The 25,796-nt window shown below is 35.7% G+C and overlaps 1 protein-coding gene across 4 annotated transcripts in view; it reads left to right on the forward strand.

Annotated features, from left to right (window-relative positions):
• LOC123557249 (bridge-like lipid transfer protein family member 1) overlaps positions 1–25,796 on the forward strand; it is a 145,359-nt gene that overhangs the window by 65,107 nt on the left and 54,456 nt on the right. For 3 of the 4 annotated variants that reach the window (XM_045348616.2, XM_053543609.1, XM_053543610.1), the window contains exons 35-50: positions 1,839–1,928; positions 5,564–5,581; positions 10,768–10,902; positions 12,402–12,506; positions 13,545–13,673; positions 13,999–14,119; positions 14,451–14,524; positions 15,211–15,294; positions 16,689–16,785; positions 17,475–17,689; positions 18,039–18,153; positions 18,522–18,668; positions 22,798–23,003; positions 23,821–23,966; positions 24,261–24,384; positions 25,415–25,512. In XM_045348616.2, the coding sequence (XP_045204551.2) occupies positions 1,839–1,928; positions 5,564–5,581; positions 10,768–10,902; positions 12,402–12,506; positions 13,545–13,673; positions 13,999–14,119; positions 14,451–14,524; positions 15,211–15,294; positions 16,689–16,785; positions 17,475–17,689; positions 18,039–18,153; positions 18,522–18,668; positions 22,798–23,003; positions 23,821–23,966; positions 24,261–24,384; positions 25,415–25,512 (1,904 nt within the window). The remainder of the gene's footprint in view (positions 1–1,838; positions 1,929–5,563; positions 5,582–10,767; positions 10,903–12,401; positions 12,507–13,544; positions 13,674–13,998; positions 14,120–14,450; positions 14,525–15,210; positions 15,295–16,688; positions 16,786–17,474; positions 17,690–18,038; positions 18,154–18,521; positions 18,669–22,797; positions 23,004–23,820; positions 23,967–24,260; positions 24,385–25,414; positions 25,513–25,796) is intronic. The other variant, XM_053543608.1, reaches the window with a different exon arrangement.

The raw sequence follows: 25,796 nt of genomic DNA on the forward strand, positions 1-25,796 counted from the left end.
AAAAGAGTACAATAATGTCGTCTGGAAGTGATCTTTCTGAAAATGAAGAAAATACATGTAATCATTATCATTCTAATTCTGACATATCAGTTCCGTCGGATGATGATTCCGACGATAAAATTCTGTTGATTCAGTTAGCTGAACATCAGAGAAATGAATGGTCGGAGAATTAGCATGTACACGTACATCGCATACTATACAAATGGATAAAATTAACACCACTAAACATGTTTGAAATTCATAAAATACAAAAAAATGTGTGTAAATAAACGCATGTTTGTAAATTTAATAATTCTTCAAAGATGGATGTAAATATCACGACTTCACTGTACTTTACACAAGCTCTCAGCGCGTGTCACACAACGTTCATGTACATGTTTATAAATAGATTATAAATCAAAATGAACCGTCGATATTCACAAAAAAACGGATGTAAATTTCAAGTAATGCTGATGTATATATTCTGTGTTAATAATGTATTTCTATTTATTGAAATTTATTGTGTTTATATGTGAAAAAAAGTAAGAAAATCAGAAATGATCAAATATTTATTAAATTTAATAGGTGTGTTAAAATTGTGAATATTTCGAATTCTATTTGGATATAAGTTACGGATGAAATTGGATATAAAAATATTTGTTCAAACTTCGAAGATTTTATAAGTTTATTTTAATTCACACCTAAGTTATTAATGTTTCTCTGCATGATTTCAATTCACTGCATGCGAGTGTGATTATGATAAGATCAGATAATGTTCTTCAACGTCAGGTAGTAATTCTTATCTCGCCGCAGCAGGTATGTTTCGCTATCGGCCTCAGGGAGTTAAAGCTTAGAATTCTTTATTTGAGGAAGCCATCTAGCTGGCTTATGGAAGATCGGTGGTTCTACCCACTGGCAGGTGCCTGACCATGCCTGGAACAATGCCCAGAGTGACACCTGGGGTCTTCCTCTACAGCAAGAGAAATGGTTTCTCTTTTCTGGTCAGTTTTTAGCTCGACTTTTCGAAGAAAAAGTAGAGGTATTGCACTCGCCCCGCTGTCGGGGTTGCCGTTGGTTAAAGTTTTTGATAAAGTCAAATATCTCTGTTACTATCAAAGCTTTTGACTTGAAATTTAAAATGATTATTTACTATCAAAGTCTTCACCAGGGGAAACAATCCCCATAACTCTGGTTTGAATTTTGACAGAGTTATGCCCCATTTTAACTTAGAATTTTTCGGGTATAGTTTTATAAAGTTTTTACTGGAAAAGCTCTGATTCAGAGTCAAGCATCGAGAAAAGTCGAGCGTGCTGTCTTACAGACAGCTCTTGTTTACTCTGCTGGATCGTGGCATAAAGATATCATAATGTTTGTCCATCTTTTGATGTTTCTGTTGGGGACGTCCAAAGACTTCAACTCACTTGCCCCTCACCACTGTGAGGTTAAAACCTCGCTTTGGATGTTGAACTCTTTCATGTGAAAAAGTCATCCAGCTGGCTTACGGAAGGCCAGTTCTACCCAGGTGCCCATGAGATATACACAGAGGGGCACCTTGGGTCTTCCTCCACCATCAAAAGCTGGAAAGCCGCTCTATGACCTATAATATTGTTGATTTTTATTAAACTAAACACAAAAATACTGTCATTCATGAAGGGATTTAGATACTTCACGGGTATTTGAAACTTTACATTGATATTCTTGATCAGTTACGTTATATGATGACTGGAATTGTTTTTATGACTTGACCTGTGTTATTTTGTGACTTATATAGTTTTTCAGGCTGGACCTATATTATTTAATAACGTTTATTGTTTTTCAGACTGGACCTATATTATTTAGTGACCTTTATTGTTTTTCAGACTGGACCTATAACAATAAGTGGTATAACACTGAAGAAAGCCAAGTTTACTTTAGACCTCCCTCATCATACACTCAGCTTTAAATCCAAGGTTTGTTTATGTTTTATAGAAACAATTTTGTGTTTGTGCCCATTAAAATGTAATCAAATGACATGAAATATAGTCAGAGTAACCCATTCATATTGAATTGATATTCATATAATATGTGATATACTTTTGAATTATTATGTCGTCCCCCCCCCCCTCCCCCACTGGGGGACTGGGGGAGACATATTGTTTTTGCCCAGTCTGTCCTTCCGTCCGTCACACTTCATTTCCAATCAATAACTGGAGAATCATTTGACCTAGAACCTTCAAACCTCATAGGGTGGTAGGGCTTATGGAATATACGAACCCTTTTGTTTTTGGGGTCACTCCATCAAAGGTCAAGGTCACAGGGGCCTGAACATGGAAAACCATTTCTGATCAATAACTTGAGAACCACTTGACCCAGAATGTTGAAACTTTATAGGATGATTAGTCATGCAGAGTAGATGACCCCTATTGATTTTAGGGTTACTCTATTAAAGGTCAAGGTCACAGGGGCCTGAACATTGAAAACCATTTCCAGTCAGTAACTTGAGAACCACTTGACCCAGAATGTTGAAACTTCATCGGATGATTGGACATGCAGAGTAGATGACCCCTATTGATTTTGGGGTCACTCTGTTAAAGGTCAAGGTCACAGGGGCCTGAACATGGAAAACCATTTCCGATCAATAGCTTTAGAACCACTTGACCCAGAATGTTGAAACTTCATAGGATGATTGGACATGCAGAAAAAATGACCCCTTTTGTTTTTGGGGTCACTCCATCAAAGGTCAAGGTCACAGGGGCCTAAACATGGAAAACTATTTCCGATCAATAACTTGAGAACCACTTGACCCAGAATGTTGAAACTTCATAGGATGATTAGTCATGCAGAGTAGATGACCCCTATTGATTTTGGGGTCACTCTGTTAAAGGCAAAGAAAATCTCCTATATAAGTGACCCCCCCCAAATACCAGACTTTTTAATCCCCAATATACAAGATCCTGTCTGGTCCAGTCTGATAAGGGTCCATAAAACCCCTGTAGACTTGACATGTAGCCTAATTATTTTCAGAGAATCATAAATTTTATTGCCTACAGGTAAATTGGTTATTTCCTGTGTTTTGCATTTTATTAATTGAAATGTTGTTGTTTTTTTTTAGTCTTTTTTTTTAGAATGTACACAAAATTATTTTAATTGATAAGATACTAAATTTGATTGCTCAGTCATGTTGAGTAATGTTTTGGCCCATTAAATTATAACTCTTATAGCAAAGCAATTCTCACTATAAAATAATTTTTCAAAACTTAATAAGAGAAATTACAAGTTTGTTTATTCAATGATTATGATCTTTTTATCAAAAGTAACAAAATAAAAACGAAAAAAAAGATAATTGCTGGATTTTATTAGAAATTAAAGAAGCGTTCAGTTGCATTTTTAATAGATAAAGAAGGTATATAGACAAAAGGATGTTATATATTAAAACTGCTTAATTCCTCTTGTGTTGTCTAAATAATGTTAACTTTCTTTTATGTATAATAAAATCCAGCAATAAAGATATATCATTGTTCAAAATACACAATAATTTATTACTTTTAAAAGCTATGTGCCTGAATGCATTTTTTTTTTTATATTTTTGATAATAAAAACAGCAATAATGAGATGTAATTGTTAAAAAACTTACTTTATTAAAAATATGATAAAAACACTTTTGTATCTTATCACTTTGTTTATTTAGCCCTAATTCAGTCAAGCTTTCTAAACTCGTTATAAAGGTGAGAAATATCACCTGCAATTTATTTACTGCACAGTAGCTATACAGTAGCTTATTATGATAAACAGAAGCAAGTCTACCAATGGTCCCGACTTGTGTATTGGCCCATATCGCCAATACACAGACCTTATCATCTCCATAGGCCACATACCAGGCATACCAGAATCAGTGTCTTTAAAGGTCAAGGTCACAGGGGCCTGAACATGGAAAACCATTTCCAGTCATTAACTCGAGAACCACTTGACCCAGAATGTTGAAACTTCATAGGATGATTGGTCATGCAGAGTAGATGACCCCTATTGATTTTGGGGTCACTCTGTTAAAGGTCAAGGTCACAGGGGCCTGAACATGGAAAACCATTTCCGATCAATAGCTTGAGAACCACTTGACCCAGAATGTTGAAACTTCATAGGATGATTGGACATGCAGAAAAAATGACCCCTATTGATTTTGGAGTCACTCTGTTAAAGGTCAAGGTCACAGGGGTCTGAACATGGAAAACAATTTCCGGTCAGTAACTTGAGAACCACTTGACCCAGAATGTTGAAACTTCATAGGATGATTGGACATGCAGAGTAGATGATCCCTATTGATTTTGGGGTCACTCTATTAAAGGTCAAGGTTGCAGCGGACAGAAAATGGAAATCCATTTCCAGTCAGTAACTTGAGAACCATTTGACCTAGAACCTTCAAACTTCATAGGGTGATAGGACTTACAGAGTAGATGACTCCTATTGTTTTTGGGGTCACTCCATCAAAGGTCAAGGTCACAGGGGCTGAACATAGAAAACTCTTTCTGATCAATAACTTGAGAAGCACTTAACCGAGAATGTTGAAAGTTAATAGGATGATTGGACATGCATAGTAGATGACCCCTACTAATTTTGGGGTCACTTGATCAAAGGTCAAGGTCACAAGGGCCTGAACATGGAAAACCGTTTCCAATTCATAACTTGAAAACCGCTAGGCCCAGAATGTTGAAACTTAGTGGGATGATTGGACATGCCAAGTAGATGATCCCTATTGCAGCCAACCATCAGTGTCTCTTTGACTTTCGCCTTTTGTCCCCTGTTGACTTCTTGCTTATATGACTATGCATTGGGGGAGACATGCGCTTTTCTACAAAAGCATCTTCTAGTTTAATTTTCATGGGCCGAAATTATTATGGTTTTGGCCAAAACGGCTATTTTGAGGATAAGACTTCGCAAATTTCCACTTCTGAACATTAAGTGAATGGTAATTTGACTTGTTGGTTTTTGATTTAATTTTGTTGATTGAGTCAACCACAGAATTCATGAAAATTAGTCCCTCATGAATATTAATGATTTGACAGTAGATTTATTTTAGGTTCTTTTTTTCTGTAAGTTTCAGTAACTTAGACATTTTGTGTGGAGGAAAGCACTCATTGTACTGTCTTTGACGCACTTTATTTTATGAAAATCCATCGAGTAATAGGGAAAATATAGGCAAAATATTACCTGAATCGGGACGTTTTCTCAGTTTGTAAGGTGTCCAAAAGTCACACGGATTGGCCACCCTTTGATGCAGTGCTTGAACTTTTTTTTATTAGAACATATAGCTACTGTTAAAATGGGTTTAAACTAAATTTTAAGCCAAGAATTGTCTAATTATCAATGTTACATTTACATATGAAAGTTTTAATCATCATTTCACATTTCATCCCAAATTTTTTATTTGTTTTCTAGTTCGCATAAAAAATATGCATGATATATTTGTCTGTAGATGTGTGCATTTTTATACATACATTGTATTAAATCTGCCCAGTGTTTTTTTTTTCATTTTGTACATATTAAACCTTCCCTGTTTTGATTGTTTGTGATGTTTTTATTTGGTGTTTTCTGTTGTTTGACCTTTTTGTAGTCTGAAATGTGGGAAAAGGTATACTATCTCTGCAATGTACTGCACTTTTGTTCTGAATATGCATGTCTTTTTGGTGTAGTTTTCTTTCTTCGTCATACACATAAAAATTTATTATTTTGAAAATTTCATAGTGTGAGTAATGATTACCACATATTGCTTATATTTTTACTTCATTCACATTTTTATGCACAGGAATATTAATTTTCAACTCTATCTAAGTCTGCTTGCAAATTAAAATATCTTGGGCTTTCTTTTATAATTCAGACTCAGAAACTTTTTTGGATAAGAAATTTTTTTTCTACCAAAGAGTTATTTGAATGCTTCAGATATCTGGTATACATGTATGTGTGAAAAAACTCTAGTTTCTCTATGATAATTTGACAATAGACTTTAATTGTTATGTTCATCATAGCATAGATATTGTTGAAAATTGATAAAACACACAGGTGCAACTACAAGGACTTGTTTAACAATAAGTTTCAAGTTTCTCGACTGGATTGAAATATTGTAGCAACTGATTGTTTTGTAATTTTTAGCTCACCTGAGCACAAAGTGCTCATGGTGAGGTATTGTGATCATGCTGTGTCCATTGTCCGTCCATCCATTTGTCAAGTCATCCGTCGTCAACAATTATGTTTAAACGACATCTCCTCCAAAACCACTGAATGGATTTTGATGAAACTTGGCCTGGATGTTCCTTGAATAGTCCTCTTTCAAAGTTTTTCAAACGGTTCCGCTTGGTTGCACATAGGGGCCGCCAGAGCTAAAAATAGAAAAATTTTTAAACGACATCTCCTCCTAAACCAATGGTCCGATTTTGAAATAATTTTACACAAATGGTCCTTCTGTCACCCTCTACCAAGATTGTTCAAATTATACTGATTCGTCAAAAAACGTGGCCGCCAGTGGGTGTGGTCTATTTTCCCTATACAGTAAAACACCGCTCACTCGAGGTGGCAAGGGGATGAGCAAAATGCTCGAGTTATCCATGGTTTCGAGCGACCCAAACATTGACCAACATATGAAGAAAATTGAAGTTTGTTTTACCAATTGTCATCAGGACCATTTACAGAGGAAACAGTGATGCGTAATAATAACACACTCGTGACATTTTCAAAAACGTATTACATACGTTATACTCGAATCCGCATATAATAATTAATCATTATTTGATCAGTAAAACTTTTCTTCAACCTTTCATCAATAATGAATCTCATTTTTAGACCAAATATACCGACAAACAAACATTTAAGATAGTCTGGGAATAGACCAAGCAATTCTCACGGCGTGCGAAAATTTTAAATTAACCAATTTCTTTTGTCTGCCGAAGGTGTTAAGGTAAATATTAATATTTTGACACCTCTGCTCGAGTTTGCCAGAAGCAACAAAGAGTAAATTAATACACAGGGACCAGATGTCATGCTCGAGCGATCGAGTTATCGATGCTTGACCCAGCCATGGTAATTTCACATAGAAAATAGAAGGAAATTGACCGGGACCAAATGAATTGCTTGAGCGAGCCCGGGTGCTTGAGTCATCGATGCTCGAGCGAGCGGTGTTTCACTGTATGTATATAGTGGAAACTTTAAAAATCTTCTTGTGTGAAACTGCAGGCCCAATTTTAAAATAATTTTACACAAATGGTCCTTATGTGACCCTCTACCAAGATTATTCAAATTATTCCGATTGGTCAAAAAACATGGCTGCCAGGGGGCGTGGTCACTTTTCCTTATATGTATATAGTGGAAATTAAAAAAATCTTCTTGTGTGAAACTGATGGCCCGATTTTAAAATAATTTTGCACAAATGGTCCTTGTGTGACCCTCTACCAATTTTGTTCAAATTATTCCGATTTGTTAAAAAACATGGCCGCCAGAGGGCGTGGTCACTTTTCATCAACAATTTCTTTAAACATCTCCTCCAAAACCACTGAATGGATTTTGATGAAACTTTACACAAAGGATCTCTGGGTACCCCTCTTTCAAATTTGTTTAAATGGTTCCGGTTCATTGAACATATGGGTCTTTTTCGTTAAAAATAGGTTTTCAACTATCACACTTTAAGAATCTTTTTCTCTTGAGCTTTGATATTTGGCATGTGATATAAGGGTTTAACTCTCTACCATAATTGACCAAATTATTGCCCTAAGGTCAAAAATGGCCATGCCCCTGTATGTGACATGTACTTACTATAGGCTTTTATATAAGAAACTTTGAAAATCTTCTTCTCTGAATCAGTTATAGCTAGAGCGTATGATATCACAGTTGTACTGTCAAACTATTGCCCTAGGTTAAAGAATGTGTGTGACAGCTAACATAGAAGAAACCTATCGATACTTGTACCATTGCGTTATACAAACACACTTAAAGCCTTATACACAGGTGAGCGCTTTAGGGTCAGTGACCCTCTTGTAAGATTTTAGTTTTAGGATTTCACTATTTAGTCCTCATTAGCATACATAACAAACTTTTGGATTGTACAATACAATACAATAAATTTTATTTAAAGTCGGCAAGACATCAAAACAAGAAACATAAGCTCGAGAAGAGCTTTTATAACCGACTGCAATAAGTTTGTACCACTGGTCACTTTCAGAGTTCTCACTTTTTATGAATTTTTTTGAGAGAAATTATTTTTTGCCTAAAATGTGCGGGTTAGTCCCTTTAAGGTTGTTGCACATTTCATCACCAGTTGAGCCGTGCCATGAGAAAATCAACATAGTGGGTTTGCGACTAGCATGGATCCAGACCAGCCTGCGCATCCGCACAGTCTGGTCAGGATCCATGCTGTTCGCTAACGGTTTCTCTTATTTCAATAGGCTTTGAAAGCGAACAGCATGGATCCTGACCAGACTGCGCGGATGCGCAGGCTGGTCTGGATCCATGCTGGTCGCAAACCCACTATGTTGGTTTTCTCATGGCGCGGCTCAGTTATGAACTGACTTTTGAAGATCGATGATGATATTATTTTCTTTAGGACTTAATTTCATGTCAACAATGCAGAAAATTAATCCAGGTGAACAAATAAAATTTCCATCTTCAATAATTTCGATCTTCTTTATTTATTTCCTTGCAACATATCCTTGCTGACTAAAAGAAATGATTCAGCAGTTACTGTTATAATTGTTAGAGATTTATAAGTCAAGTTTACTATTTCCGCTAGTAACCACTATAATTGTTAGAGATTTATAAGACAAGTTTACTATTTCCGCTAGTAACCACTACAATTGTTAGAAACTTATAAGACAAATATACTATTTCCGCTAGTAACCACTATAATTGTTCGAGATTTATAAGACAAGTATACTATTTCCGCTAGTAACCACTATAATTGTTCGAGATGTATAAGACAAGTTTACTATTTCCGCTAGTAACCGTTATAATTGTTAGAGATGTTTAAGACAAGTTTACTATTTCCGCTAGTAACCGTTATAATTGTTAGAGATGTATAAGACAAGTTTACTATTTCCGCTAGTAACCGTTATAATTGTTAGAGATGTATAAGACAAATATACTATTTCCACTTTTCTGCTTCTTTATCTTCTTTAGTACAGGCTAGTTCAAATAATTGACATTGAGCTTTGAATATTAATGGATTATTAACATGTACCATTTGTCAATTAAAGTAATATTTTGGTAGTGTTGTCACAAAATTTGTTCAAAGATACAAAGATGTTTTGATTGTAAAGCACACTAAAAATAAAATGTTTTAGTCATTTTTAGCTTGACTATACAAAGTATGGAGAGCTGTCCTACTCAACCTGGCGTCGGTGTCCTTCCGCGTCCGCACCTTGGTTAAAGTTTTGATGCACTTTCTCCTTATCTCTGTAATTACTTGATGGATTTGTTTCAAACTTAAAATAGTTATTCCTATTCATCACTCGCATCATATGGCACAAGGGCCATAACTCTCATACCAATATTTCATGAATTATCCCCCCCCCTTTTTACCTAGAATTTCAGGTTAAAGTTTTGATGCACTTTCACTCTATCTCAGTTATTACTAAATAGATTTGATTCAAACTGAAAATAGTTATTTCTCATCATCTCCCACATCATATGACACAAGGTCCATAACTCTGGTACCAATATTTAATGAATTATCCCCCCTTTTAACTAGAATTTCAGGTTAATGTTTTGATGTACTTTCACTCTATCTCAGTTATTACTAAAGGATTTGATTCAAACTTAAAATAGTTGTTCAACATCATCACTCACATCATATGACACAAGGGCCATAACTCTTGAACCAATATTTCATGAATTATCCCCCTTTTTACTTAGAATTTCAGTTTAAAGTTTTGATGCACTTTCACTATAGTTGTTCCACCTTATCACCTACATCATATGACACAAGATGCATAACTCTGGCACCAATATTTTCATGAATTATGCCCCCTTTTACTTAGAATTTAAGGGTAATTTTGATGCATTTTCAGTATATCTCAGTTATTATGACATGGATTTGATTCAAACCTAAAATAGTTGTTCCACCTTATCACCCATAATTATCAGATGACACAAGGTGCATAACTCTGGCACTAATTTTTCATGAATTATGCCCCCTTTCACTTAGAATTTAAGGTTAATTTTGATGCACTTTTTGCTTAGAATTATACTTATATAGTGTTTTGATACACTTGATTTTTACCTCTCTTATTACTTAATATTTTTGACACAGACTCAAGCTATTGTGCAATATCTTCATCCACCATTGGAGTCATTAAACACTCCAGTGACAGCTCCAGTTTCCTCAGGTGTGCCCAGTTTTACTATCCAGCATCAGAATAGTCGAGCGCGCTGTCTCCTGTGACAGCTCTTGTTTATATCATTGCAGCCATTTTCTTACAAAGTTTTCATCTTACAGTCTGATGTTTTCATTTTATTTTGTATATTTTCATACATCATCATAGTTTTGTGTGTGTAATTTATTTCCATAATACCAGTAACCTTTAGCCTGCTGGCTGCAAGTGATTTTGCCTTTGCAACCAGTGCAGACCAAGATCAGCCTGCACAAATGTGTCTGCACTGTTCACTATTCAGTCAGTAAATTTTTAGTGAACACCCCTTTTAATAATAAGTGTACACCCAAATTGAATGATGGACCAGTCCATTTTAGAAATTTAGCAGGGTAAAGGTTAAATGTTTTATGCTTTGTGTCTGCTACAGTTGGAGCATTTGAGTGTTATTATCTTTACTTTGTAGGTTAAGACAATGGAAACTTCAATACCTTCTTCGGCCAGTATAGACCTGCCACCTATACATGTATATGCTGACTACAGACACTACAGTGCTAATGCACCAATCACAGAGGATCTAACAGAGGGTCTAATGTTAAAGGTAAGCATAAATGTACTGATTTTGGACACTACAGTGCTAAGCACTGGTTGCAGAAGGTCTAACAGAGGTTTTTATGTTAAAGATAAGACTTAGTGTACATTCAGTATACTCCAATGCACTATGATCACAGATGATCTGATTGTAAAGGTTTGTGTATATGATATTCTGACTTGTGACTCTACATTCAGAGAGGGTCTTACATAAGGCCTAATGTTAAAATTATGTTTATATGCTGGCTACATTCCTATAGTAACTACCAGCTTACCCACATGAATCAGAGGTGGAGGGTCAAAGGTCAACAGGGCTTTTTTCCTGTCCGGTCCATAACTCTGCCATCCATGAAGGGATTTTGATATTACTTGGCACAAATGTTCCCCATGATGAGACAATGTGTAATGCGCAAATACCGGACCCCTAGCTCAAAGGTCAAGGTCACAATTGGAGGACAAAGGTCAATATGTTTTTTTTCGTGTCCGGTCCAGAACTCTGTCAACCATCAAGGGATTACAATATTACTTGGCATAAATGTTCCCCATGATGAGACGACGTGTCATGCACAACACCCAGAACCCTAGCTTAAAGGTCAAGGTCACACTTTGAGATCAAAGGTCGATAGGATTTTTTTCCTGTCCAGTCTATAACTTTGTCATGCAAAACAGGATTTAAATATCAGTTGGCACAAATATTCCCCCGGATGAGACAACATGTCATGCACAAAACCTGGGCCCTAGGTCTAAGGTCAAGGTCATACTTAGAGGTCAAAGGTCAAATTAAAGAATTACTTTGTCCGGAGCATTTCTTCTTTATGCATGGAGGGAATTTGATGTAACTTGGCACAAATGTTCATCACCATGAGACGGATTGTTGTGCGCAAGAACCAGGTCCCCAGGGCTAAGGTCAAGGTCATACTTAGAGGTCAAAGGTCAAATTAAAGAATTACTTTTTCCGGAGCATTTCTTCTTCATGCATAGAGGGATTTTGATGTAACTTGGCACAAATGTTCACCACCATGAGGCACCCTTGTTTTTAGAATTACGTCACTTTGTTATTACTATAAATAGATTATATTGTAACTTTTTTATTACTGGCCGTGGGAAAAATCGAGACCACTTTTCTGTGGTACAACATGCAAATCCAATTTTTAGGTGTATTTTGACCTATCTCTACCTGGTAGAGTTTCTTGTGGACTTACATTTTATAGAATTTTTTTTTTTTTTTTTTAGGGTTAATTTCCCTTTGTTGTTACTATAAATAACTTATATGATAACTTTTTTATAATCTGCCAAAAAAATTCCATATGAAAACAACTGTAGGTGTTTATATATGCAAATTTTAATTCAAGTGTTTTGTTATAATATATTGTATATATAGTACAATATTGTTCATACATCATTGACAGATATCAGTTCATTATGTTATACTGCAGTAGAGAAAATTAGGTGCCTTCCAGTAGGGGACTTTGTATTGCATGGCAATACTTCATTCACTTGTTTTTACAGGAGGGTAATTACTTAAATGCTGTAGCTGAGGTCGGAATGTTTGAGCACAGTTTGACCACAGATTTACTCAACCATCTTGTTTTTGTGCAGAAGGTCTTCATGAAGGTAAATAAACTTGAGCTAGTAGAAACAATTTCAGTGTCAAACCAAGTGAATTATATGTCATTCTAATATGACCAGGCAATGCTTAAATCATCACAACGATATTATGTTGACGTCACGTCAACTTGATATTTGTGCCATGTATGCATCGAGAAATAGCGCTTTCAAATTTGATCAAATATTTTACTTAAAAACATGTTTAAACGAAATGTCACATAGCACAACTGTTTTGATTCATTTACACACACACTGAGTTGGTAATTCGCTGTGCAGAATAATTCGCCATCATTTGCGCTCTAATTGAACTCTTTCCCAAGACGTATTACCATTTGCGGTCCAGGCCTGTATAAACAAAGGAGCGTGACGACCTACCATTTGGCGCCTTACATCTGCGAAGAAACAGTTCTGTCACATTTGAACTGATTTTTACAATAAAAGGCGTATTTGAATCGAAATAATTTATAGCAAAACCGTGTTTTAACACTATTTATACACTCCGGCGGTTATATGTCGTACGAAATAATTCACTCGGGCTATGCCCTCGTGAAATTAGTACGCTCAACGTATAACAGCCTGTCATGTATAAATAGTGTTAAAACACTGTTTTGCTATAAATTATTTCTTAATTATTACTTTGAGTTTGGTTTTGCATCACAGTGATGTAATTTATGTCATGTGGCAACTTTCCAGCTTTTGGTGGAGGACAACCCCAGGTTCCCCTCCAGTCAGAATTTCTTTCATCCTTGGGCACTTACATAGAGCCACTGACCTTCCTCAAACCAGCTGGATGACTTCCTTACATGAAACCACAAGCTATTCAAAGTCAGTGACCTTGACCTCTCAGCCACAGAGGCCCTGTACTATTAAACACAGTGAAAGTTTCCTTTGAATGTTTGAATTGTGTGTGAAATATTTGTTAATAATAATAATATATTAAAGTAAAAGTTAACGAAAATATGTAAAAATGATGATTCAGGTATTGAAATGTTTTGTCAACTCTTATTTTAATCAAATAATTCTAAGATGTTCTTCACATTTCAGGAAGTAAATGAGTTACTTCAGAAGGTATCGGGTGGTGACAGACCTGTCCCTATCTGGTCTGATACTGACCAGGCTGTCAAATCCTCACCTGAAGAACAAATACTCTACTCATTCCACTTCAGACTCAAGGTAAGTAGCTATTTTTTCTGTGGTAACATTCTGTAACCTGTTTTCTGTGAAATCTGTTTAGAAATATTAAATCCCCTTTTGCTGCTGTATATTGCTTATAAGTTAAAATTACATAAATTTCTGGAAGCCTAAACACAAAAAAGTATGAGAAGTTTGTCTGGAGGTAGTTATTGTAACGTGCTTTTTAAAATCTTACAGAAAAGGAGTTTGGGGTGTGTGTAGAGGGTGTTGATTAATGTTTACTATAATGTTAAGATAGTATAAGAAATTTTCTGTGAGTGGTTTCTGTGCTTTACATATGCAGTGTTTTCATATTTTGTTACAGGGAATTCAGATCACTGCTACAACACCAACAGCGAGCGCAGTAAGGTTAGAGACAGAGGCTATAGATCTTGAGGTTTCTAACCGAGTACAAATGGCATCGCAGGAAGCTAACCCTAATCTTTGTAAGAGGGATAATGTTGTACATTAGATAATTTATATAATGGTTTTATTTATTAATAAGTAATGACATAAATATATAGCAGAAATGTTTTTAATTGATATAGACACAATAAAGGGTGTATAGTATTACGTCTCTGAGAATAATTTCATTTGGATGTCACATCACATAGATTGTATGGCCGTTATTTGAAAAATTTGTTTAGTAAAACTGTATTAGTGGTATTTTGATTATTAAATGATGGTGACTTAATTTTACCATGTTTTAAAATATACAATGTATATATGATTAACACTTACCAAGTACTGACAAGATAACATGCTCTAATGTTACAGTGTATGAGGACAACCAGAAGGTGTTTATCAAGGCCCAGATAGACCTCAGTCTGTCTCTAGGACAACTCATCAAGGTAAAGTTCTGAATATGTTGACTGGGGCCTTCATGGCTGAATGTTTTGAAACCTTGCATGGATGCAGAATTATTTTATGAGTAAGCCATCAAGCACTTACAGAAGGTTTGTGGTTGTACACAATTCATGAGCCCATCCATGCCTGAAATATTGCCCACAGTAGTGCCTGGTGTCTTCTTTCACCATAAGATAGCTGGAAAGAGACTGAAAGATCTGACATTAGGGGTGATTTAAAACCCACTAAAAACTTAATATATTAAAAACTTGGAAAAAAAAAGCCCACAAATGGTCACATTTGTTAAATGAAAAAGAACTATACTTGGTATGTGTAATAGCATTTATATGTCTTGGTTTATGTAATGAAGAGTATCAGAATTGTCCAAATCTGAAGAAATGAAAAATTGTAAACATGTTGCTTGGACTCTCATAGGCAAGCCGACTGATGGGCTTTCATTTAGATACCTGTTGGCCAATTTTATACACTGACTAATATATTCATAAAGTTGGGATTGTACACTGACAAATGTATTCATAAAATTAAAATTGTTCACTCACAAATATATTGAATTTCATAAAATACATTGACAAATATATTCTTAAATTGAAGATTGTACACTGACAAATATATTCATAAAATCAAATTTGTATGCTGAAAAATATATTCATGAGGTCATATTTTTTTTCAGAACCCTATGTTTGAAGAAGCAGATCCAGAATTCCAGACAATGGCATTCTTTAAAACAAAGATCTCAGTCAGAAATGCCTTGCAGGTGGGTACATCATGTCATTAAACTATGGTGAAATTGCTGAATTTCATGGACATAGAATTGCGTGGGTTAGGTCGAAACAGCAATTTTTGGGGTACATGGATACATGGATTCATGGATTATACATTATATGGATTAAAAACAGGAATTCTATATTTTTTGTAGGGATTTGATTTACTGTTTTAAAGTTCCATAAGGCTTTAATTTTTATTTTAAAATCAGATGAAACAGCTGTTCAAGTAGATGTTTTGCATAATTATATGGTTAGAATAACACTACTTTCATTACAGCACATGACCTTATTCCATTAGAAACATAAAGGGAGGTAATAAAAAAATGAGTTCAATAAAACTTCCTATTATTTCAATATTCAAACCTTTAACAATTATAATTAGAGAAACCAATTATCGAACACAGGATGTAACAAGAATACATTTTGTGTTCATAAAAAAAAAATGTGGCAGCCACATAATTAGCAAAGGCAATATGAGCCTTTAATGCAGTCATGGAATCCATTAAAACTAGTCCTCCTCAAATGGTGTTTATTTCTAACTATATACTATATAGTGGAGATAGACTCCTGTTGTATTTATTGGTAGGATATTCTTTAATTCTATATGATTCTTGTCTTAATCTGAAAGAATATTTTGTAGGAGGAAAATGTTGACCATGCTAACAGTGATCTTTAATTTGTTCTTCTTCACTTCTGTAACCGCCTGATTTACTTTGAAATCATTTGATTTTGTGGGCATAAACTTTGAGCTTTTAGTATAAACAACTATTGCTTGGAGACTTAAATTTGTGAATTTCAAATTTCAATGATAAAATGAATGGAAAATATGCTTTCTTATTGGTATTTGATATTTTGGGTTGACACCACAACAAAATCCACAAAAAATATTCCCCAATGAAAATCTATGATCTGAAGGTATATCATTTTTATATGCCCGTCTCTGAAAGAGCGGTTCGTATTATGTGAACACCCTTGGGGGGCGGGCTGGTGGCAGGCGGGCAGGCGGCGGGAGAGCAGTCAGCGTCCAAAAGCATGTCTGCTCTCTATGTTTTCATCCGATCTGCACCATACTTGCTGACAATGTTTGTGGGCATAATATCTCGGCCAAGTTCGATAACCACCCAAATCGCCCCAGGCACTCTTGGATTATGGCTCTTGAATTACTCGAAAAACTGCCTATTTAGCCTTGTCCGCCCTCTAAGTTGAACACTTTTCATCCGATCTTCACCAAACGTGGTGACAATGTTTTTGGGCATAATATCTCGGCCAAGTTCAATAACCACCCAAATCGCCCCAGGCATTCTTGGATTATGGATTATAAGCTTTGTACTGCATTACTCACACATTAAAAATATGTCATATACTATATTTATACATCTTATAGGATGAGATGATACCTGGTGTGTCAACAGATCAGGAGGCCTTACTTATCAACATGTCTAGACCCATTGTACTAGCACAACCATTGGCTTTTGATAAAGGTAAGAGATTATATTTGATTTCTCTTAATAATACATATTTTTCAAAGAGAAATTGATAAAACGGGACAGAAACTTTTCTCCAGTTGTGTCTGTATTCGTATTGAGAAAATAAAGTTTTGTTGTGCCCCACAAGATGTTTGGGGCACTATGATTTGTTTTTGTTCATACAGATGTCCATCTGTCCAAAGTTGCATTTCGCATATCTTCAAAAGTATTTGACCTATTTTCATGAAACCGTTCGTTATACATCATGTAAAGCTGTGCACTTGGGGGTTTTGTTTGGGATTTCACTCAGCCATATTAGATTTATGGCCCATGACTTTGTCAAAACTCATCATAAAGGACCTAGACATTGTGTCACACATTTCAAAAAGTATTTGATTTGGAGTGATGAAACTTTATAGAAACGTTAATCAGCATGTGAAGTGCACCTTTGCACCTTGGATTTTATTATTTGAGATATCATCACCCCACTTCTCTCCAAACAAAACAAAAAATCTTTTATCATGTGTTTCTTGGTGGATATATATATATGTAGTATCTTTACCCCCTCCCCCATGACAAGCACCCAGCCTAAGGTAACATGAACATTTACTAAGACTTACGTTGTCAACAAGTAACAGATGATTGTACAAAGTCAGTAAATGAGGGCCTACGGATCAACATCTAGTTTGCTTTTTAAAACATAGCTGTGTTAGTGTGGCTGAACTACAAGAATGCCTATGAGTACTGGACAGAACAGAGACTTGCGTTGAACAAAGAAATACAGAGTGCTACCCGCCAGGTGATTGACCGACTACCACAGATGGCGCCAGCTACCCAACAAGCCCTCAGTACACTGTTCCTGCAGCTCACAGTGGATGATATTGGTCTCTGTTTACCTGTCACACCATTTAATTCCTTTGTAAGTAGAATTGTTGAATTGTTTTTATACACTCAGCTTCCGACAGTATAAGTAATACTTGTACATTATAAAATATATACTAAAGCAATATTTTTCAATAGAGATGAGTACTAATTGAATGAAGAGGTATGGTAAAAAGGACAGGGAAAAGAGTGCCATTTGAAAAAACCCAAAGTTTTCATTATTGTGTCAGTCATAATTATCTTAACACATAAATTTAGAATGGTAACTCTTCTTTAAAAGTATTGCCTAAATCTTTTGAAAAATTCTACATGTATAACTTCCAAATACCTTGTATATATAAAAATCAGTTTACATTTCAATGCAAACATTGATGTTATATTTGAAGGTGCCAAGCAAGATCACAGATACAGAGCCTGGTGTGGCAGTTGTTCTCACTATAGAGAGTACTCAGATCTGTGCCTGCTCCTCCGGATCGCTAGTTAGTAAAGGAAAATTCAAAGGTACTTGGTTTATTAGTAGGGGTCTCTGTGGCCAAGTGATTAAGATTGCTGACTTCAGATTACTCACCATTCACTGTGTGGGTTGCTAGGGTTATAAGTGAGGAAGTTGCCACCTGGCTTGTGAATAGTTGGTGACAGAAGTGCCCGCCTATGCCTGAATTAATGCCCAGAGGAGCATTTAGAGTTTTCCATCATCATTAATATAGTTGGAAAGTCATTTTATGGAATTGTTAGTTCACTGTTAATGCTAACTAACATATTGAAAAATTGCATACAGTTAATGACACATTTGTTTTTGTAGCGGCTTACCATATTTGAATCAGTTTATTGGAATAGTTAATTTTTTTATTCTTTCAACAAAATTGCAGGCTTCTGTTTGAGGATAGCAGAGGATTTTGAGACAAGTCTGGATGATTGGAAGCCGAGTCAAGATGATACACAAGTGATGAATGCCTGTGTTGTACCAGAAGGGACGTATGAAGTGTGCTCACGTACCACTAACCCGCAATCATCTGGTAACCATGTTTGAAATGATACACATTCAAACTTTTGCTAAGGACTACAGTAAAACTTTTATTAAGCAGCCATCCAAGAAGCAGTCTTGCTGCCTTAGAGAGGTGGCTGTTTAAGACAAGTTGAATTTAGAACCAAAAGCCAATTAAGGAAGTTAGGTGATAGGCTGCAAAAGGCAAGTGGTTGCTTAACACAGGTGGCCACTCTGGCAGGTTCAACTGTACTTATGAGGAGAGGCCTCTTAGCTCTATAGACTGTCAGTTTCTTATCTGATTTAACCTGCACAGTTAAATGTATTATCTAGTAACACCGTTTGTTAAAAACACTTCCAGTTTTTTATGCTTCACGAAGGGGGGAGCATAAAGTTGCCACCTTGTCCTTCCTTCATACTTGACATATTGATAGTCAGTGAGAGGGATTGCAGTGACCAGGAACCATAACTCTAGGTGGTCCATTTTTAGCCCACCATCATCAGATGGTGGGCTATTAAAATCACTCTGCGTCCGTGGTCCGTCTGTCCGTCATTCCGTCCGTCCGTTAACAATTTCTCATTATCGCATCTCCTCAGAAACTACTGGGGGATTTTGACCAAACTTTGCCAGAATGATGTATTGGTACCCTAGTTGTGTCCCCCTGAAAATCAGACTGGTTCAACAATTTATGAGTGAGTTATGGCCCTTTGTTTATTTTTATAATTTATATAGATTTATATAGGGAAAAAATTTGAAAACCTTCTTGTCCAAAACCACAGAGCCTAGGGCTTTGATATTTGGTATGAAGCATCATCTAGTGGTCCTCTACCAAGATGATTCAAATTATTTCTCTGGGGTCAAATATGGCCCCGCCCTGGGGGTCACATGGTTTATATAGACTTATATAGGGAAAAACTTTGAATAACCTCTTGTCCAAAACCACAGGGCCTAGGGCTTTGATATTTTGTATGTGACATCATCTAGTGGTCTTCAACTAAGATTGTTCAAATTATACCTCTAGGGTCAAATATGGCCCCGCCCTGGGGGTCATATGGTTTACATAGACTTGTATAGGGAAAAACTTTGAAAATCTTCTTGTCCAAACCACAAAGCCTAGGGCTTTGATACTTGTAATGTAGCATCATCTAGTGGTTCTCTACCAAGTTTGTTCAAATTATCCTCCTAGGGTTAAATATGGCCCCGCCCCGGGGGTCACATGGTTCATATAGACTTATATAGGGAAAAGCTTTTAAAATGTTCTTGTCAGTAACTACAACATTCAAACTTGGACCACATGTATGGTTTTGAGTGGCCAGATGAACCTTGACATGAGTTGACCTTGATTTTGACCTAGTGACCTACTTTCACATTTCTGTAGCTACAGCCTTCAAATTTGGACCACATGCATAATTTTGTGCACTGGAAAAAACTTTGACCTTATTTTGACCTAGTGACCTACTTTCACATTTTTGAAGGTACAGGCATCAAATTTGGACCATATGCATAGTTTTGTGTTTCAAAATGAAATTTGACATTGATTTTGACCTAGTGACCTACTTTCACATTTCTCAAGCTACAGCCTTCAAATTTGGACTACATGCATAGTTTTGTGTACTGAAAAAAACTTTGACCTTGACATTGACCTAGTGACCTACTTTCACTTTTTGAAGGTACAGGCTTCAAATTTGGACCACTTGCATAGTTTTGTATTCTGAAATAAAATTTGACCTTGATTTTGACCTAGTGACCTACTTTTACATTTCTCAAGCTACAGCCTTCAAATTTGGACCACTTGCATAGTTTTGTGTACTGAAATGACCTTTGACCTTTACATTGACCTAGTGACCTACTTTCACATTTTTAAGGTACAGGCTTCAAATTTGGACCACATGCACAGTTTTGTATTCCGAAATAAAATTTGACCTTGATTATGACCTAGTGACCTACTTTTACATTTCTCAAGCTACAGCTTTCGAATTTGGACCACATGCATAGTTTTGTGTACTGAAACAAACTTTGACCTTTACATTGACCTAGTGACCTACTTTCACGTTTTTGAAGGTACAGGCTTCAAATTTTGACCACATGCATAGTTTTGTATTCTGAAGTAAAATTTGACCTGGATTTTGACCTAGTGACCTACTTTTACATTTCTCAAACTACAGCCTTCAAATTTGGACCACTTGCATAGTTTTATGTACCGAAATGAACTTTGACCTTAAGATTGACCTAGTGACCTACTTTCACATTTCTGTAGCTACAGGCTTCAAATTTAGGACCACATGCATAGTTTTGTATACCGAAACAAACTTTGACCTTGACATTGACCTAGTGACCTACTTTCACATTTTTGAAGGTACAGGCTTCAAATTTGGACCACATGCATAGATTTGTGTTGTGTACGGAAATGAAATTTGACCTTGAGCTAGTCAATAAGTCTTGAAATTTGGAACACTCAAAAATGGCACATTGGTGGGCGCCAAGATCACTCTGTGATCTCTTGTTGAATGATCTCCCTTCTTTTGGAAACATTGTCTGGGGCATAACTTCATACTTTACGAAATAGTCGAGTGCGCTGTCTCCTGTGACAGGTCTTGTTATGCTACCTCAAAGGGTACATTCTTATACTACTTTGTTCATCGTCCGTCCGTCTGTTCATCCATCCGTCCGTCAAACTTCTTGTCCAAGGATAACTAAAAAAAGTATTGAAGGTAACAATTTGTAACTTTATACAGTGATAGAGCTCATTGAGAGGAAGTGACAAGGACCTATAACTCTAGGTGGTCCTGTTTTTGAATTATCTCCCTTTTTTAGCTCGACTATACGAAGTATAAGGAGAGCTATCCTACTCGCCCCGGCGTCGGCGTCTTTCCGCGTCCCCACCTTGGTTAAAGTTTTGGTGCACTTTCTCTTTTTTCATCTTATTTCTGTAATTACTTGATGGATTTGATTCAAACTTAAAATACTTACTCCTCATCATCATCCACATCATCTGACATAAGGGCCATAACTCTGGCACCAATATTTCATGAATTATCCCCCCTTTCACTTAGAATTTCAGGTTAAAGTTTTGGTGCACTTTCACTCTATCTCTGTTATTACTGAATGGATCTGATTCAAACTTAAACAATTGTTCAACATCATTACCCTTATCATATGACACAAAGTGCTTAACTCTGGGACCAATTTTTCATGAATTATTTCCCCTTTTTACTTAGAATTTTAGGTTAAAGTTTTGATGCACTTTCACTCTGTCTCTGTTATTACTGAATGGCTTTGATTCAAACTTAAAATAGTTGTTCAACATCATCACCCACACCATATGACGAAAGGTGCATAACTCTGGCACCATTTTTTCATTAATTATTCACCCTTTTTACTTATATAGAATTTTAGGTTAAAGATTTGATCCACTTTCACTCTGTCTCTGTTATTACTGAATGGATTTGATTCAAACTTAAAATAGTTGTTCAACGTCATCACCCACACTATATGACACAAGCTGCATAACTCTGGCACCAATATTTATTGAATTATGCCCCTTTTTGCTTAGGATATACTTATATAGTGTTTTGATACATTTTATCTTTACCTCTCTTATTACTTTAAGTTGATATTTTTGACATAGACTATTGTGCAATATCTTCATCCACAACTGGAGTCATTAAATACTCCAGTGACAGCTCTAGTTTCCTCAGATGTGCCCAGTTTCACTATCCAGCATCGAAAAAGTCGAGCGCGCTGTCTCCTGTGACAGCTCTTGTTTGAAAACCTTGTCCGGGGCATAACTCAAATACTATGTAAGGTATTGACTTGATACTTTACATATTCATAGAGATCAGTAAGAGGGAGTGCAGTGTTAAAGAACCACAACTCTTGCTGACCTCATTTCTCTTTTACACAACTCTGTGACTGAAAAGCCCCTTATGCTACAGTAATTTCAGGGAGCATCCATCGGTGTTACCATCGCCTTGTTTCGGTAGCATTACATAATTATATTATGCTTACTTACACATTTAGTAGTGTTGAAGTATTTTAATACTGTTTATACTCACAGGTATTTCAAGTTTATGTTAACATATTCACTTTGCAGTAATCATCCATATTTTCAAATGTTGGGCATGATATATCTTTAAGTTTACTGGAACTGTATTTTCAGATCCTAACAGCAATGCAAAATGGATTTTGAATATAAAATGGGAAATGCAAGGTATAGATGTGCACTTGGATACAAATCTGGGCAAGCGATTATCTGACCTTGGAAATACTCTCACATCATTGACAGGGGAGGAAGAAGATGAGTATTTACTCGATCCCATGGATGAAAGACTTGATGTGTCACTGGAAGATCTGACAGAATATCCGGTAATGTCTTGTGTTGTGTGATATAGATGTGCTAAATAGATTGACTCCATGTTATAGTGAAGACCTATAAGATAAAAAGATATGATGCCTTCACAAAGACAAGAATATAATCTCACTAAATCTTGTTACAAAAATGTATCAGTTTAGGGAGATTTCATTCTTTGTCCATGTGTGTGTTGAGATTTTGTTTATCGATGTAAATGGTCACGTTGTATTTTACTTAACAAGCATGTAAGCATTTGATAATTTGGTCATGGTGATTATACAAGAAAATGGCTAGATGCAATTCTGTTTTTCATTTCTGTGAAATCTTTAAATTTTAAGGGGGACAATTTTTCATGGTTTTCATGGTTACATCTGCATAATCAAATCCCATTGAACCAATAAAATTCCTATTCGTTTCATCTTTAAATATTTAAAACCATGAATTTATAGCCCTACAAAAAGTTGTTTTGTCGAAAACCACAAAATTTCATGCCCATGAAAAATTGTTTTACAGTATTTCATTGTTCGAAGTCATATGAACCTGTAACTTATTAATTATTTCTTGTCTTTGAATATGAGCTGCATGTTGATATTTTATGTTAAATATTGACAATTCAGAGTTGGGGTGAGTATGTGGATGGAGGACAGGGATTTTGTCTGACTCGCACAGATTGAGATGTATGTCGGGAGGGAATTTTTTCTTACATTCAGTATCAAGATAATTTTCAGCATTAAGATATTAGCAATGACTGTCCGTGTATAGTTTGGTGTATTGTTTCGTCTTTAGCTGTGAATCCATTTTACACTTGTATTATCCATTTGTTTTATGCAGCAACAGGTTGAGTACTGCAGGAGGGCCAGTGTTGTCCCAGAGACTCTTCCCAAGTTTGTATTTGATACCAGTCTAGATCCAAAGAAACGAGCCAGACTCCTTGAAAAAGAAATGAATGAACAAGCAAAAATAGTTCAAGATCTCAGGTAGTTCTTCTCAAAGTATATAATTTACTTCATAAGTTTTTGCTGTTTTTCTCTGCTTATTTGCTAAAAAACTAAAAAATAAGCATTTTACTTTCAATCATTTTTCAGCTAGTGATTTTAGCATTGTGACCATTCTTAAAAAGATCATTACATAGTTTGACACTGAGCTTAAACGTGAACATCCTTTATGATCAGAGGTTAAACTTGTATTCTGTGTACTTTTTCTGTTAATTGATGAACAAGAAAAAGCATCTGGAATTGCTGTGGATATTGTATATTTGTTACTTATATCAGGGAACTTGGAGCGAGCCAGACCACCATTGAAAGTGAGACTCGGAAGCTAGAGGAACTGAAGGGAGTCATATTCAATGACTTCAGACGTGAAGTACTCGGTAGGATAAAGAAACAAAGTGAAAGGGTTAGATATACAGCTTCAATTATATTATTTAATTAAAAATAAAAATCTGAGGTGAATGCTTTCATCTTAACAGATGGACAGGCATTATTAAATTTTTGAGGATTTAATGCAGATTCTACTTGATATTTACTTACCTTGACTGATTATGGTTAGGTGAAATTCTGATTGAAACATTTAGTTTATATGATCATGTAGTTGTTACTGTCAATTAAGTTTTTAGCTCATCTGATTTTTTGAAAAAAAAATGATGAGTTATTGTCATCACTTGAGCGGTTGTCGGCGTCGGCATTGCCTGGTTAAGTTTTATGTTTAGGTCAGCTTTTCTCCTAAACTATCAAAGCTATTGCTTTGAAACTTGGAATACTTGTTTACCATCATAAGCTGACCCTGTATAGCAAGAAATATAACTCCATCTTGCTTTTTGCAAGATTTATGGCCCTTTTTGTACTTAGAAAATATCAGATTTCTTGGTTAAGTTTTATGTTTAGGTCAACTTTTCTCCTAAACTATCAAAGCTTTTGCTTTGAAACTTGGAATACTTGTTCACCATCATAAGCATACCCTGTGCATCAAGAAACATTACTCCATCTTGCTTTTTGCAAGAATTATTGCCCCTTTTGGACTTAGAAAATCATTTTCTTGGTTGAGTATTATGTTTAAGGCAACTTTTCTCATAAACTATCAAAGCTATTGCTTTAAAACTTGCAACAGTTTTTCACCATCATAAGTGGACACTGTACATCAAGAAACATAACTCTGTCCTGCTTTTTGCAAGAGTGATGGCCCTTTTTAGACTTAGAAAATCATGGGTAGGACAATATTTCTATTATACAAAAAAAATCAGATGAGCGTCAGCACCCGCAAGGCGGTGCTCTTGTTTAAATATAAATTAATCTGTTTCTTGATAGACAGGTTGTTCAGACATGTTTTTGAGGACTTATGCTCTTCAGGACTTCTGTGGCCTTCTGTTTAATTGTATTTTAAATTTAATAATTGTGAAACAAATATTCCAATTATGGTATTCTTTTAGGCTTCTGTGATCAAAGATAAGCTTGGAATTGGCTCCAATCCTGCACATATAAGAACAAGATCATACGGTGGTAGAGCAGATGACAAGCACAGAGAAAGGTAAATGGATTTAACTTGTTTAGTCAACGAGCTGTTCAAAAGATTAAAGGCATATGCTAGAATTCCTGTATATGAGTTGGGCGAAATTTTTCCCAATAATAGAATTTCTTCAAACTTTGGATATTGAAGGACAATCATCTAAGAAACAAAAATATGCATTAAGTCATAGGTCACTGGTATTGAAAAAGAGTTATCTGCCCTTGAAAACGGCATTTTTGGGGAAAACAGGAATTCTAACGTAGGCCTTTAAACGTGTTTACAAATTTCCACCTTTTAAAGACTAT

The sequence above is a fragment of the Mercenaria mercenaria genome, chromosome 5 (assembly GCF_021730395.1).
Source record: "Mercenaria mercenaria strain notata chromosome 5, MADL_Memer_1, whole genome shotgun sequence".
In the NCBI taxonomy this organism is placed as follows: domain Eukaryota; kingdom Metazoa; phylum Mollusca; class Bivalvia; order Venerida; family Veneridae; genus Mercenaria; species Mercenaria mercenaria.